Source organism: Erithacus rubecula (genome assembly GCF_903797595.1).
Source record: "Erithacus rubecula genome assembly, chromosome: 9".
NCBI lineage: Eukaryota > Metazoa > Chordata > Aves > Passeriformes > Muscicapidae > Erithacus > Erithacus rubecula.
The window spans coordinates 23,183,617-23,200,786 of NC_136660.1; the positions used below are offsets into that span (position 1 = coordinate 23,183,617).

Below are 17,170 nucleotides of genomic sequence, written 5' to 3' on the forward strand. Positions count from 1 at the left end.
GACATAGCTGAATGGAAGAAGCCTTCAGCCTTCAGCATCCACTAAATCTCTAGATGAAGCTTGTAACCATGTCTTCAGAGCCTGTAGTCCTCTTTAAAGACAAAGGTAACGTAATTATGCAATAGACAACATCAGCTGTGGATTGATTTTACTGTGGCATCAACTGAACAACTTTAGGTCTTGGGTGGTGGCTGTCACAGGAGAAATTCCCCTGTAGCCAAAGTGCTGCTGCAGTGAGGACAAGGGGAACCTTCCCATCCTGTATAGTCATGGCTGCTTTTGTGGGGCACCTCACTGGCCTAGGGGGCTCCAGGGTGGGCAGTGAGGAGCCACATGTATGGTAGTGGACAGGTGTGGTATTAACACAGGACCTTCTCTCTAAGGGCAAGAACACGAGCCACGTGGGCATGTATGAATAATGTGTGTTTGTGGCACTGGTGCTCTTGGTGATGGAGCTGTGCAGAGCTCACCTCTGCCACACGGTCCCAGCTCATGTGGGATGTGTTTGTATCACAGCAGCTTTCAGAGGACACACATTCAGGCAGTGCCCCATGCTGGTGCTTCACCAGTCTGAGCTCCTGACCCTTCATAGATCTGCCAGTGAGGAGTTTCCCTTTACCCCATCTTCACCCCACTTCCCTGCGCTTGGCTGGAGCTTTTCAGGGCTTTGAGCTCCTGGGCTGAGCAAAGTGGTGGCTGCATGCACAGGCACTGGGTAGGTCAGGCACACACACAACTTACTGGGTAGGTCAGGGACCAGAAAAGATCGCTTGCCCCTCTGACTAGCTGCCTACTTGTCCATTTGCCCTAGGGCTGTGCAAGGAGCTGCTTGCTCGTCCTCCTTGCCTTCCCAAGTGTGGCTCTGACATGTTTGTATCCATGAGAATCCTAATTGCTCCAGGACAGTTGCATCCCACCACAGCCGGTCTGCTGGGTGAGTGTCCATGCACGATGCAGCTTCTTTGAAGGGCCTGGATTCCGGGGATCTCCAAAAATTTCCCCTCTGGAAGGAGGGGGCTGGAGAAGCGGGTTTAGGGCCAGCAGGTGTGAGGGAGGTACCGGGGTGGCAATGTCCCTGATCCTCGGGGTTTGCTGTCCTGAGCATCCTCGTGCTGGGGGCGGGGTCGGGAGCGGCTCCGCGTGCCCCCACCTGTCGCGCCAGCGGTGGCACATCTGGGCGGGGCGGCGCGGCCCCCCGGCGGAACAGCTGCGTCTCCATGGTGACGGGCGCGGCGGGGGGGCCGCGGTGCCGCCGCCCCGCCCCGCCGAGACGAGCCGAGCTGAGCTGAGCCGAGCGGAGCCGAGCGGAGCTGAGCCAAACCAAGCCGAGCCGAGCCGAGCCGAGCCGAGCCGAGCCGAGCCGAGCCGAGCCGAGCCGAGCCGAGCCAAGCCGAACCGAGCCAAGCCGAGCCGAGCCGAGCGGGGCGGGGGCCCGGCGGGCGGGACCGCGGCTCTCGGCGCTCTCGCTGCCCGCAGCCCTCGCCGCTACAGCCGCCGCGGACAGCGACCTTGCGCGGTGCCGCCCGGCCCGGCCCGGCTCGGATGCCGCCATGGGGAGCCGCTTCTCCAGCATCCCCGCGCTGCCCCGCGGCGGCCAGGGCCGCCTGCACCGCGCCCGGCACCACCGCCTCAAAGGTACGGCTGGGTCGGCACCGCGGCACCCCGAGCATCCCCCTCGGCACGGGCACGGGCACGGGCACGGGCACGGGCACGGGCGGAATCCCGGGCACTGAAGGAGCCTGGAGCGCGATGGGCGCTCAGGACACCCCGGGATGGGATGGGCAGCCAGGCAGGACAGCGGTGCTGGGTACCGCAGGGAGCCCAGTTTGGGATCAGATCCCCAGGGTGCACACAGCACCCTGAGTACCGGGCAGGCTCCCGCACACCGTGGGACAGGCTGTGCCCTCCGGGGTAGGATGGCTCCCTGCCTGGCACCCCTGCCCTGCTCGCAGCGCTGTCACTTTCCCAGCAGTGCCCCAAATGTGGCTGATGAGGGCACGGGTCTTTCCAGGCAGAGGTACCCTAGAAAAGCAAAGGTCAACAGTTCGGGGGAGTAAGACCACCAGGAGTCCCCGAGTGCTAATTGATTAATGAAGGCTTTGCTCTGGTGTCTCTTCTGAGTGCTCCATGAATGCGTGTGTGCATGGGACTGTCAGTCCTGCTTGGAGGAGGGCAGGGAGTATTTAGAATTTCTTGTCTGATGTAGCTATTCAGTTCCTCATAAGGATGCTTTTCTGAACTCCTGGGGACCTGTTGGCACCAAATGGGACAGGGGTGACTTCTGTGGACAGGAGAGCCTGCCAAAGGTCTCCTCTATCTCTGCTCTTTTTAAACCTCCTTTTGCTGTAAGTTGTAGCAGAAAATAATCCATCATTCATAAATGTAATTTTCTAGGGCAGCAGTACACACACCCTGTGTGTGTTCAGCACTACCTGGGTACGTCTTCTCTAAAAAGCCAAAGAGCACTGGCTGATGGGGGTAGAGGATGTCACACATCTCTCTGTAAGCAGGGAATGAGGGAAGGTGCTGCCCTAATAGCCATTTCAGATTATAACTTGTTGCAGCTTCCTCTGTGTGTTGCAGAATTTGCAGCCACCAGCTTAGAAAATAGGGATGCTGCTGTTCACCCTCATTTTTGGATACTTGTTTGGCATGGTCTAGAGGAGTGGAGATGGTTAACGATGAGCTGGGCAACTGGTTATACAGAAGGATTTTCTGATACTTCCATTATTCTTCTGCTGAATCTCTCTGCCCCCTTTGTCTGTACTTGAGTGGTTTGGAGCAATTGTGTGAACTGAGGGTGGTTTTATCATGGCTGTTTCAATGGCCATGCAGGGAGATGTTAGGAATGCTCATCACTCTTTCATGGACAAAGTCAGTGAGAAACTCAGACCAAGCAATGGTAATGCTTTGAATTAGACTTGAAAGGAGGGGAATGCTGAATCCTAAACAGTGAACCATCATCCTCTGTCAGTGCAAACATGAAGGCACACACAATGCTGTAGTTGTTGGTATGCAATTGTAAACTGCTGAGGAGGATTTGTCTCTTTAAGAATAATGCTGTCAGCTGGAAGTCTTTCTGGAACAACCTTAAGCAGATCAGAATTTATAAACTGAAGCCAGAAGGGACACTGCCACTTAATCCATTAACAGTGGCTTACGTGAGATTTGGAGGATGCTCTGTATGAATCACCTGATTTTGGGGGGGGTGGTGGGAAGCGGTGAATTGTATGTTAATGGCACTTTGTTTCTATATTTCTTCCTTTAATTTACAGTTCAATTAATTTTCTACCTATGCTGAGGCAGCAAGCAGAAATATTCTGAAGATTGTAATGCAAGAGAGCATTTAAATAATTTTTATTTGGAATAAAGAATGAACGAGGCATTGCCTTTGTTGTAAAAACTAAGCAACTGCCAGAGACAATATGTGCCTTTTCTGTCTTTTTTGAAACCAGACTGCCTCAGGTCCTACATTTAAATGCAGAATAAACAAGTCTGATTGCATTTGACAGGTTTCTGTAAAATGGACTTGAGGCATAGCAGTGAAAGTATGAATGTCACACAGTTTTGTTACATATCTGCCATTTAACATTTTGTAAAGTGTATTTTAGTTGAAGGTCCCCAGTTGTTCTTCCTTCAGTGTCTGGCTTAGTGTTAAGGATACTGAACTTTCGTAAGTTGGCCACCATCTAATACTTTCTTACTCTGTGACAACCTCTTCCTAACCTGGTGCCAGGGTCACTAGGACTCATTCTTGCTTAAGAAGAAGCAATGGTTGCATTGTTTTCTAAGGTGGTCTGTCAACTTTGAATTCAGTCCCTGTACTTTCTAAGTTCATCTCACCTAAGTTAGAAGTAAGATCTCTGCACATTGTAGAGTTGTCACCCACTTGTGCTGAAAATTCGTATCTTTCTCTTAGTCCTGCTAAAAATGGTCACCTTTAGTTACATAAATCTTTTGAAGACCATGTGGCACTTTTTATGGTGTTGAAGCCATAACACAGAAATCTCACAAAGACTGACATGGCTGGCAGAATATTTGCTTTGCTTTAGATGGTCTTGCAAAAGGAAGAAGCACACAGCTTGATTCTCAGGCTTCAGCTGCAGTTTTAAAACCAGGTAACTGAAATAGGCAGGTCTTTTTGAAAGTACCTGCAAGAGCAAAGCTGGAACCCAAGGCTGATGATTTAAGAGTTGCTTTTGAGTAAGGTAATACTTGAAAATTTATTATGTCCAGCTGTTTATAAAAGCACTTCACATAACTGCTTACTAGGAACCACTAGACTTGAGCTCTCTGGAATTCACTATTCCAAAGCAGTATGTCTTATCTGGATTATGAATCCAGATTTTGGTGCCACAGTTGTGCCTACAGGCTTTGACTGTTCTGGACACAGTGAAAACTGAACTCCTCCAGGACTGCAAGTGATCTGATGCCACAGTCCTGATATGGCTGTTAACCTTGAAGTCCTGGCCAATGATTGGAAGGAGGCTTTCACTTGGTGATATCATGATGGAGAGGTTGAGGTGAGATTATTTTCAGAATTCCTGTGAGTATTTCCCTTCCCATAACCCAAATGTAGCTTGTCAGGGGTGACAGAAGGTGATCCTTTGTATACTTTCCTAATGCTGTTCAAAAGATTATGATTATCTGGTAACAATCTCCTTAAGGATGCAGCCAGATAAACTCCAGGAAATTTTTGCTGTCCACCCTCTCTGAAATATGGTTTGTGATAACTATCAAACAAGGTGTGTATGGCTGTTTGGAGGAGAGCCAAATGGGAAAACTCCAGCTGTATCTAATCTGAATTCTGAGATGAAACAGATCAGCCTTCTCATCAGTGGCTCTGTATACTGTTTATTTACTTGTGTCAGGGTAGTCTGTGTTGAACTGTTCCAACCAAGGAGATTTCTATTATTTCTCAAGAGATTCATCCTCACTTCAACCTGTCTCCCTCTCCAAAGTTCTTCCAAGACAGTCTATTCAATCTCCTCTATTAACTATTTTTTCTAATCCTGGTGTAGCTCATTATGTTCCCCTCCTTGCTTAGTGTTACATTTTCCCAGTCTCTGGCTTTTGCATTCCTTCCTTAGGTCAACCTTGCTGGAAGTATTTGACTCTTCCTCATGTGAAGTGTAGGCTGTGTGCCCTGTTTGGGCTGTGCTGTAGTTCCCAAATGTGCTGGTGCTGGTGCAGGATGCTGGAAATGAAGTTTTTCTAGTCCTTGGGTCAGAAGTGAGACACAGGACTTGTGTGCTCCATGGACATTTAGCTCTTTATCCTCACTTGTCTTGTGTCCTCAGCTTCAAGAAAGCTTAGCCATTGCTGTAGACAGCAGATCAATATTGCATTGTAAAAGCTAAGAAGTATTACTGTCTTCTCTCTTTAATCCTCTCCTCCAGCCTCCTACTCAGGTTTGGTTCTGTTTCCTGAGCATCTCTTGCCTTGAAGAGTAAGTGGCAGCAAGCAGGATTTCTTCCTGTTGATTTTCTCATAGGTCAAAGCACCTATGATATTTATGCAAAAGAATGCATGTGCAGTATTACAGGACCAGCCCCAGCTGCCAGGGATCCTCTTTTCAGCAGTGCTGATTACTCATGGGTTCTTTTTTTTCATTTGTATTACTGTGGCATCCGGAGGCTCCTATCAAGATCTTAGTCATGGTGTGCTGGGTGCTGCTGTGGTTGCCTTATTGCTCATTCATCCAGATAACTTTTACTCATGGGTCTGGGTGATGTCTGTAGGATGATTTGGGGTTTATACCTTCAGAATATCACATGAAGCAGTCTGGCACCTCAACAGAAGAGTTCTTAGTCCTTTCTTTTGCTGGGATACCTGCAGTCAGAGTCAGCAGTGGTTTGCTGAAGAGTGTTACCACTTCTCTGACTGGCAGCCTGTTGTGCTGCACTTGACCAAGAAGACAGAGGCTTTCCTACTTTCTCTTACCCATGGTGGTTATTAGTCAAGATTACACAGTTTTTGCCTGCATTTCTGCAGTTGCTGTTCCAAACATTATATCCCACTGACACATAAACATGTCAGACTTTTTCCCCATTTCACTGGTGCTTTATGAGCTTCTGAAATAGACATAGAAGATAGTAATCTGGCTGGTGTAGGCATTTCAATAATTGTATATTGGTGAAAGACTATCCTGCTGCCAGCTCCATTTTGTGCACTCACTAGATATAACCAAGGGGGGAGCAAAAGGTTATTAGCAGCTGATGGTCATAGGGCTTAGAAATTGTGGGGCATCACAAGCAGTGCACTGGGGTGCACTTTTGGTAAAAAGTGATATGGTGAGATAAACTCAGCTCCCATTGCTGTCATAATTGGTTCTTCTTTGAAGTATTATATTATTTTCTTCCAGCCTTACAGGGTCAGAAGTTTCATCATTCAAGGCTTTGAAGGATGCCTCCTGCTTCCTGCCCTTCTGCTTTTACTCTGTCCTGGGTATGCTTGTCAGTGTGTCTGACCTGTCAGTGTGTCTGGGTTGTGGGTATAGTTTGCTCTGCCTGAGGCTGTCAGGTTTGTATGACCTTTTCTCAAGCACTAGATTTTTCCCCAAGATACTGATTTGATTTATTGCTTTTAAACTGCCTAAAATTGCTCAGTGTTCCAAACACAGCAATATATTGATCTCACTTTTCCTTGCCCATTGTTTGTTTCATAAGGTGCTGAAGCCTGTTGGTGAAGGAGGTACTGCTGCTGCTTTTCACAAATTTCCCAGGAAATCATGTGGTTTCTTGCCCATGGGTGATTATCTATATTTCTCAAGTGCAGGAAAGTCTACATTTGAAAACCAGTAGGAACCAAAACATCAGTTGGATGATTGAGCTAAAAATAATACTGCCAGGGTCAGTAATTAAATAAAGCAAATTAAATACTAGAAATTATAAGGGAAGCCAAACAGAGGAAAATAGAGGCCATTAATAGATTGTTGTGTAAGTGTGTATATTATATGTAGCTCTAGTTCTTCCCCTTCCAAATTTTCAGGAAAATACAGAAGAACTGGAAAAGATTCAGAGGTGGGCAACAAGGATGGTTCAAAGTCTGCATTAATTTCATATAAGGAATGATTGAATAAAGTAGGACTCTTGTCTCTGGAAAAAGGGACAACTGGAATGGAAATGACTTGCAAGTAAAGAATGGGCAGTGCTCCACTGTTCACTGTCTCTTCCAGTACAAGAATTAGGAGGAGACATCAAATGAACAGAAGGGGGCTGTAGCCATTTGCAGTAGGTAGCTGCTCAGTAGAGCTCATTATTGGTGGATGCCATGGATGCTAAAATGGGTCCACTTTTAAGGGAGATGGGAGGAAGAAATGAAAGAGGAATCCTTTGAACTTTGCGACAGACAAAGACCTCACATTTTCCTTTCTCATTTTGACTTCCTGAGGGCATCTTCCTAAGGCTACCTGTGTTTAGCTGATAAGGATAGTGCTAAAATGAGAACTTAAAACTTCAGTGAAAGGTGCAGCTGGGTTGTTCAGACATTGCAGTGGTAGATGGAGGGATAGAGCCTGCTCTGGTGTTGGCTGGTTTCTAGCTGGATCCATCCTCTTCATCATAAGCATCCCTGCTTGGTTACAGGGTGGTTCATTGCCTTGTCAGTGTCAAATTCATGCATAGAACATGCAGGCTTTATTTGGGAGGCAGAAGAGATTGTAGCTGGGTCCCTGTACAAGCTTTCCTGGATCTGACTGTGCCTCCTGCACACTGTGATTTTGACAAATACAGTTGCTTTTCCATTTGTGGGCTCTTGTTGTGTAAGAGAAAGCACATTCTCTCTGCTTACAGTAACCTCCTAATGACAGAAGCCTATGTAGCCCCCCCTTCATTTTGTTTCCTAGACTGTGGAAGCAGCAGGTTTTGTGGGTATTCCCATATCTGGGAAGATTTCTAATACAGTGGCTTGGAAGATTTCTGATTTGGCAGCTGTTCTTACCTACTGCTGCTAGGATAATTGCAGGAACCAGCTACTTCTGCATGGCTGAAATTGTTGCCCGTGGCAAGTACACAAGTACACGTTGTTTTACTTACAGTGTGTACCTTCAAGGTGGCTACTTATTTCAAGCTGGGGATCCACATGTTCTCTGGCTTGGTCTTCCTTGAAATTTTAGGACATCAGAGTGATTTAATTCTGAGCTGTGTCAAGGAGTGGGATCCACAACACTTGTGTTTCAGGATTGTCTTCGTCTAGAAATGGTTGATCTATGATTAACCTTAATCACAGCAGTGTGCAGGTGCTCGGTGCTGTGCTGTGAACTGCCAAATCCCAAAGCAGTTTCTCACTTTAATCAAAGCACTGTGCAGGTGCTCACTTTTGTGCCACAAATACTAAAGCAGTTTTGGGGATGAGAGCTGAATTTTAACTGAAAGTTAGGGTCTAAGAGTGGTTAAAACTTCTGTTGTGAGTGTGGTGTGTCTGTGGACCTAGGTCACCTTTTGACCTGGCTTACCAGGGCATTGCTAAGCTGAGCAGCTGGAGAGGAGGGCACACACTTGGATACTAACCCACACTAAGAGCTGGGTTGCTTCAAAACTCTGGTTGATATTGAGGTGGGGATAGTTTTCATCTCCATTTGTTCATGGGGAGCTCAAGATGGTAAAAGTGTGTTGTTGTAAGATCCTAGTTCATGTTTACACTATTGGTTATTTGGCCTTTCAAGTGCGGGATTAAAATAGGATTTTGTTTTAAAATTATAGGGCAGAGGATGCCATGGTGGTATTATGTTTATACAATCCTCCATTAGTCCACCTCAGCTCGACTTTTTTCTGAAGCATAGGGAAGGAATCTCAGCTCTCAATAAACTGTCAGGTTAAACTGTAGGGTTGTTTTTTATGCAAAATTTTGTAAAGTAAATATTAATAGTTCTTCACCAGCCTCAGAGATAAAATTTCATGGCAGATTTTTAGTTTCAAAAAACCCACTTGATGTAAAGTTTTTTTTAAAAAATTATAATAATAACATTTTAGTAAGAATTTATTCTAAAGTACCAACATCACCTGTGGAGTCTCTCTCCTCTGTTGTTCCCTCATATTCAGTATTTTAATTTCACACTGATAACACTGACACATTCCAGATGTTCCTGCATGGGTTTAAGCACAGATTTCCTATAGACTTAATCTCATAATTTTTATGATATGACCACAACATATCCTATGTTTAGCACCAGTGCTTGGGAAGATCTATTCATCAAAGCAGTGACTGGGGTGCTGTGCAACTAACTGCCAGTACCCAGCAGTGGGTTAGGCTTCTGAAGAGACAAAGGACAGGTTAGGCAAGCAGATCTAGATATAGAGCTAATTTACCATCCAGGTTCCATATTTTCATCACAAGGTTAGTTCAAATCTCCTCCTTAGGTGCTACCTCTTTAATATAGCATTAATTGTATTGGTATTACTCATGATTTCTTTGATTTGGGTAAATGGTGCCATTGTGTTTCTAAATATCTATCTTGCATGATCATTTCTGTCTATGATGAATGCCTATTTTTTATACTTAACAAGTATTTACTAGGCAGGAGTGGAAGAGATGGTTTCCCATAGAAATATTGAGTCATTGTAGAAGACAGGACACAAATAACTGTAAATGTTGCAAACAGAATCTGTTTCTTGTGTGAGTGAGTGAGTCACTTCAATAGAGGTGACAGAAAATGGAAAAGACAAAATGTTCCTCACTAATTGATTATGTTCATCAAATTAAGAAAGAGGAGAAGTAGTTGTAATTTACTTTGTTAAGAATGCAGTAAAAATATAATGAAGGACCTGGGCTACCTCTGATGTTAGTACTGGATTTCTACATTCCTACTCCCATTTCTGTATATCATTTAGTGTTTCAGTTTTAATGGTATGACCCCTCCAAAATCACATCCTTAACAAGCAGGAGATAAAATAAAGGTGCACAAAGTTCTCCTTAATTAAAACCATATTTTTTTTACAAGGTTTAGAATTGAGATGCTAAGAGATAAGCACTGACTGCTGAGAGCTTTGCTCCTCTGCTTGAAATCTGCCTTACATTAGTTGTGGAAGAGAATTCTTACCATCTGCTGGGTGGAGATCATCTGGTGTTCTGTGCATTTCCTCTGGATGGATGCTCTCAGGCCCTACAGGTTGTGTATTGGAGGGCTTAGCAGAGAGGTTAAAAAGTAGTTTCAGGTTTCAAGCAGAGAAGTTGTGCAGGTGGGACCTGTAGCAGTGAATGCAGTGAGCTCTGGCTGCTCTTGCCCATGCAAAGTGTGTTTGGTGGCTGAGCAGACACTGTCAGTCTCCTGTTGTCAGTCCAACATGAAGCCCAGGAGGAGAAATTACAGAGTGATGGGTGGGAGCAGTGACTGAGGGTGAACTCCTAGTTTGGAAATGTTAATGCTACATTATTAATAACCCCACTGCAAAAGAAAAAAATGCTTTGCTGCAAATGAAACTGTGACACAGGGAAGTGGCAGGCAAAATTAAAATTTTATACTTGCCATGGTCTTACAATAAAGGTTTTGTGATACACATCCAGCAATGCTGCTATAAATAGTCTCGTTATCTAATCTTCCAGCTCAGTGTATGACAGAAGATTGCAAGTGAGAAAACAGTTCAGTGTAGCTTTTAGCTGTTTCCCACTGGTTCCCTTTCTCCTGCTGGAGCATTATTACTGTGTCCCTTGTAATTTATATGGAGACAACATTATTCAGAAGTACAGAATGTCACTAGGAGGAGGAGAGTTCAGAGAAAATCCAGAAGATTTATGGCATAGTTTAGATAAGGCCACGGAGGAACTGACATGAGGGAAGTAATGACAATTTGCAGTCCAGCAGCATTTCTGAGGGGGTGCTGAGAGCTTCTTCATGCCAGCTCCATCGGGTCAGATACAGAGCAGAGCAGGCTTTAATAAGGTGTTCTACATGCTTGATTGCAGAGGGAACCCTTTTGCTAATAAATAATCCAGACACACCCAGCTCTGGCCACATGAGTCTTGGACTTGATCCAAAGCCAACAGAAAGTCCTTAGAAAATTTCCCAGAGGCACAGCTAGCACAGAGAAACTTATTTTGCCATTTGATCTTATTTCTCATGGGAGAGGGAAGATCTGTTGGTAGACAGGGATGTTCCTTTCCTTCCCTCTCTGTGCCTTGTTGGTAATACAAATGCTTTTTTCTGACCCTTCCTTGGAGATTCCCTGGCCTGTTTCACATGGGGCACTGAAGCCATGGTGAGCACTGGGAAAGCTCCCCTGGAGCAGAGGCAGCTGAAAAGGACCTTCTGCATTCTGTGTGTGTGGGCACAAGCAACCCTTTCACACAAAGGACTGAAGATCACTTTCTGAACTGCCATGGAGTTTTTTTGTGTGACCATAGGAGGAGGCATGATGCAGTATGGCTGTTGTAGATCTGGAGCCCCATGAAACTTGAACCATCCTTTTTTTTTTTTTTTTTCCTATATGAGAAGAGTTAGGAAGACTTTGAGTGTTTTTTCAGACCCCAGCACAGCTCACCTGCCTCAGGGTGTCTTCCCCACCATGTGGCTTGGAGGAAGCTCTCCACCAGCACTTGTCCAGCCACCTCAGTGGTGCATGGAGCATGGGGGTGGGCACACAGGTGCTCTACAGCCATGGCCAACTGCAGAAGTTCCTCTGTGCCTCCATCACACCTTCTCATGAAGGCACTAAAGCAATGATAAAACTTGAGGAGCTGAACTCCACCACAGGTGTTGGAGGGAGGGAGGAGAGAGCTTGTGTCATCCCCTCATCCTGAAACAGGCTGATCTGGAGCCTGATGCTGCTAGGAAATTCTTTACCAGTCCAGATTCTGGTATTCCATCTTAAATTCCCAGGCATTATCAATTACAAGTGCTGGCAGGTGAAATGCTCTCTGGACATGGGCTTTCTGTAGCCTGTGTGGCAGGAAGGAGTTACCTTCTTGTGATTAGATTCTCTAGGCAGATCAAATTTGCTGTTGGAACAGAGATTTTATATATAGTAAAATGCTCCCAGGTGTACTTTTTAGTAGTGCTTCTGGGGTAAAGCAAGGATTTATTAACAAGAGGCACCCAAACCATATTATGCACTGCAGCAGAGCTGGAACAAGGTGCTTTTGCTCTGATTCAGGGAGCTGATTGAATGCAGTGACAGATGCCAAGTATTTCTGTCATTGCCTGAGTTTATCTTTTAAATTTGAAAGTGTTAAAAGCAAGAGTTATTTTTGGAATAAACATATTAAATAGTGATGGAGAGCTCCATCTGGGTGTAGGGATTGTATTTTACTGTTACATGTCGTTGACCAAAATGCACTGCCCAGACCATAAGAACAGAAAACTGTGGGGGTGATACATTGTCTAGAGTTGCATCAGAATACTGGATATCAGAGGGCCCAGTGACTTTGCTTGTGACATTGTTTGGTATCATGAAGAATGCAGTAAAATTATATTTATTGTATATTTGCAATAAATGAAATTGTCACACAATTGTAATATTTTTTGTAAAATTCCAGAGAACTGTCCATATTTCTGTTAATGTGTGTGAGTGCAGAGGGGCTATTTGAATTTCATGGTTTTTTTAATCATATTGACAAATGTCCAAACTCTAGAGAAGCTGTTAATTGCCTTGGAAACCATTGGCACCTTACCTCTTGGTTGCTCACTCTCCCTCCTACCAGTAGTCTTTTGAGCTTCTATATTTAATTTATTCTGTAACATCACCTTAAATAGGCCCTGGCCTTTATTTTTGTTTATAGCTAGTCATTTATAGTTTAAAATTATTTCATTTTATTGCCATGTCCATAATGAGTATTTTACCATTTTATTTAGGGTTAAACAAATAATTATTATTTAGCTGTTTTATCTTTCCATGGGCCATCTTGAAGCCCTTGAATGGTGACTCTTTACAGCTGAACTAAGACTCAGGGTGAGGATGAACAGCTGACCCATAAACTCCAGGCAAGTTGTCGCATTTCCAGTGCCTCTGAGCCATCTTGTGCCTCAAAAATTAATGCTACTTACAAATTGCCTTCTGCCATGCTCCATCAAATGCTAAGATGCTGTAATTATTTATGACAGTTAAAATCTCCTGATGCATTCAAATAAAAGCCAAACATATAGGGAAAACATGTCCTGTAGAGGAAGGCTGCAGCATGAAAGATAGCTTGTTTTGACTGCAGGTCACATTGAGGGGCAAGCTTGAAATACACATAAGAGATGGAGACCTAGATGTACTAGATTTTTGAGGGGAAACTCCATTGCTGCTGTCATTGGACTATTTTCAGGTGTTTGGATGAGTGAATGACCCAAATATAGCTTAAGCCTGTGACTATTCCATTTTAATAGCAATGCAAATACAGTAGGTGAAGGCTAAGAGTGCTGCATCTAATTTAGCATGTTGCTTTAGCAACATCCTGCAGGATGCAAATAGTCTCCTTGGAAACACTTCCTAAGTGCCATTAGATAAGCCATGGTTATAAACACGGAAGCAGATCAGAAGGAGAGACATGCTCTTGTGCTGTGCCTTTTTATAGCCCCAGACATCATGATTAGCAGGATGGTAAGAGGAGAGAGGAAAGCTGTCCTAGGGCTCATGGTGCTTGTGAGCATTTGTGTGTTGTGGTTGGGAAAGCCACACCAATGGTGATGGGGTTTGCTGACTTGGTTTGAGTAAAAACCTTTAAATAAAGGTTTTAAATAAAGGAAGGTGGTTGTTCCTGCCCTTCCCAGTTGTCACAGACATATTAAATGTCCTCATGCCTCTCCAGCAGATGCAGATTGCAGATGTTAACACTTCCTCTAACAGCACATTTGAGTCAGTGAGTTTTGAATGTACAGGTTGGGAAGGGGAGAAAAAAGGAGACCCCAGAGCTCAATGTGAGTGTGACTCTCCCATGTTCACCCTGGAAAGAATGTGGAAGTTGAGATGGTGGTAAGGATCTGCTTCTGGGCTGGGATTAAGTACAGCATCTGCTCTCCTTCTGCTGATCATGCCCTGTTGCACTGTCATTGCCAGTGCATTACCTCTCCAGAACTAGATTTGGCTTTCTCTGTTGAATTCCAAAGACCCTTTCCTAGGGATCAGCAACAGAGTAGAGATGAAAGTGAGAAATGAGGGTGAATTAGTTCTCAAAATCAGGGCAGCTGTTTCTGCTGTTGGCATTGCCATATAGAAAAGGGTCATGAATTGAGGCAGAATCCCACTGGTCGATGCCTGAGGAACTCATCCAAGGAATCTGAATGCCTGATGATGTCAACTGGAGCACATGAAAGACAGTGGAAGAAGCCAAGTCCACAAGAGCATCAAAACAGGTTTATTCTGGTTTAGGATAAAAGTCTAAAAGAGCAGATGGTTTATTTTATCATGAGCTTGACCCTGTGTTAGTAGAGGCAGACAACTGGTAGACTTTTGCATTTTTTTGGAAATCCTCTGAACCAAAGCTAAGCCACACTCTTTCAGCAAAACCTCCCCTGATCTGTAACCTTCAGGTCCACCCACAAATCCATGGACTGGACACTGGCCAGTCCAAGCAACCTCTTTTCATTTCAATGATGTGTAGCACTTTGCAATTTAGATACATGACAGAAGACCTACTGCAATTTTCCTCATTCTAATAGAAAAAGGAATTCAAATATCAATAGTCTCTTTTTACAAGGAAAACTCAAAATAAGCAGAACAACCACCCCCCACAGCCTTTTTTTGCTCCCTAATCCTCTTGGAATTTATCCATCTTTGTATCTCTCATATCTTGTGGTTTCTGTTGTAAATGTCAGTGTTAATTAATGAGACCTTGGCCCTCTGTGTAGCTGAGTAACAATCCCAGGTTTGTTTGAGAGATGGGTGCCCTTCCATCTCCCCAGGGGATGGCACTGGGGCTGTTAGCCCCGTGTGTGACAAGCTGCAGGAGGCAAAGTCTGAAACACCTGTCCACCTCTGTAGTGTTGAAAGATGCAGGTGAAGCCCTCCTAAGATGGATGAGAGAAGTGTTTACTAAACATTTTAGAGATTAAAATGAAATTTCTGGGGTTCCTTTACTGAACTGCCTGCATCCCATGGATGTAGGCACCCATGGATGGATCTCATCCCATCCCATCCTTATGCTGGGCTCCTGAGATCCCAGTGGAAGGCACTTGTGAGTTTTCTGCTTTGAGAAGGAGACACTGGAGTCACTGGACCACAGGATGCCATTCCAGTCCCAAGGCAAAACATTGCTGCTTTCTCAGTGCAGCATAACATCCTTCATGCAGTGGATCCTGGGACTGATGTGAAGGTGAATTTTGGCTCTGCATACAAATTGTTCTGTGACAGAGGATCTGAGTAGCTGTTCCTCACTACCATGGTCTGTGGCTTAGTAGGACATGAGAATTTGGACAAATGACTCTGCTAAACTGTAGCTCAGCCCTCGACGTGCCCTTCCCTCTGCTGTATGCAGAATGGGGCATTTTTTTCCAGGAAAACTGTATTCCTGCCACATGTCATTTGGAGTCCTTAATTGTTTGTAAGGCATATTGTTTTAAATCAGTTTGGGATAAGAAAATTATTTATGTTGCAGATAGAAGGGTTATAGCTCATTCTTCCTGGTGAGAATCAAAAGGCAGGAGGGCTAAGTTGTTTTATGCATGCCCTCTGATGGCACTTCAAGTCTGCAAGTAAAAATGTATGGGAGGCAAAAACAGACCTAAAGCCTCTCCTTGTTATTGCATAACACACATCTCTGTGGCCCTTCACTGAGTTCTGCTTTTGCAAAGCCAAACATTAAACTCTCTGTGATGATTTAGACCTGATTCTAACTTGGTCTAGCTGGACAGCTGAGTGGCATTTTGTACCCAAAGCCACCATAAAATGCAGAACACCATTAGCACTTTCTTGTTGGTCTCAGCCCAGGGTGGAGTTGAGCTGAGACTCAGTTTCCATGACAGGTAGGACCACAGCAGCTCAGCCAGGTGTGGGCAGTCCTTTTTCACCTGTGGGGCTCTCAGCTGGGTACACTGGTCCTGCCCATCCCCTGCATGGTTGCTGCAGCCACACTGCAGCCTTGCTGTGAGCCAGCTCAAGCATTTCTGCACTTGCACCACAGTCTCATCCTGAACAGCACCTCTGCACAGCACTGGCTCCTTGCCCATTAGGCAGAAGGAGTGATGCTTTTATATTCCCTGCCCTGCTCTTTTGTATTCCCTGCAGCACCTGGGTTTTCCTTGGAGATCTCCTATTCACACATGGAGCCTGCCTCTGTTCCTGGGGCAGATGTGATTGCAGAGGCCCACGCTGAGGCTGTGAGCCAGAAATCCCCAGCACCTGAGACCGGAGGGCTCGTGCCATTGTACAATTGCAGACTTCCTCAAATCAGTGTTTCAATACAAGCAAGCCAGTTCTGGCTTTTCTGAGACCTTTTTTTTTTATTTTATTTTTTTTAAATAGTGGAAATCAGGAGTGCCACACCTCGTTGTGGTTTCCTTGACCCTCAAGGAAATCCCTTCTTTTCTCTCTCAATCAGTGGATGCTGATGTTTTGCTGTGCAGCCTTGATTAGAGGCAGGGGAGCAGTGTGGGATCACACTGTGGCTCTGATGAGGGATGCTCAGTCCCACGGGGGCAGTGACAGACATTGCTGCCCAGCTCCTCACCTGCACTGCCCCTGTCCCCTGTGCACTGGCTGCCCTGTGTCTGCCAGCCAGGCTCCCCCAGGCAGCCACAAAGGGCTGGATGTGCTCCTTGCCCACCCCCTGGCAATGGGGGGTGGACTGTAGATGAGGACTGAAGTGTGTCCCCACCACAGGATGGCATCCCAGTACCCAATCCAGCCAAGAGACTTCTTTCTAACCCACCTGTCCTGACCTCTGGCTCCTGCTTTGCTGCCTGTTTCTGTGAAAATGCTCCTTTTCGATTTCCTTCACAAAAAATTAGAACAGATCACAACCAAGAATCCTTCCCAAGTAGCTGGAGCAGCCACAGGGCAACTCTCCCTTTGACACAGAAGTCTCTCATTCAGTATTCACCTCTGAGGACAGCTGACTTTTGGGCACTCTCTGCTTGCTCAGATAGTGCTGCTCTCTGTTCCTTGCCAGGCGCTTCCTCTGCAGCTGGGAGCTGCTTTCACAGCATGCAGTGACCTGCCCTGTCTTAGACTGTCACCCTTCTCTCATTTTAATGTTTTTAGTGGTCTTCCTTGTGCAATAACATGAATTATTTTTTTATTTGATAAGCATCTTCTTA

The 17,170-nt window shown here is 45.3% G+C and overlaps 1 protein-coding gene across 2 annotated transcripts in view; it reads left to right on the plus strand.

The window, feature by feature from the left end:
• The first annotated feature begins 1,294 nt into the window (after positions 1-1,294).
• NEURL1 (neuralized E3 ubiquitin protein ligase 1) overlaps positions 1,295-17,170 on the plus strand; it is a 141,647-nt gene continuing 125,771 nt past the window's right edge. For both annotated transcript variants that reach the window (XM_079312070.1, XM_079312074.1), the window contains exon 1: positions 1,295-1,635. In XM_079312070.1, coding sequence (XP_079168196.1) covers positions 1,551-1,635 — 85 coding nt within the window. In that variant the 5' untranslated portion in view covers positions 1,295-1,550. The remainder of the gene's footprint in view (positions 1,636-17,170) is intronic.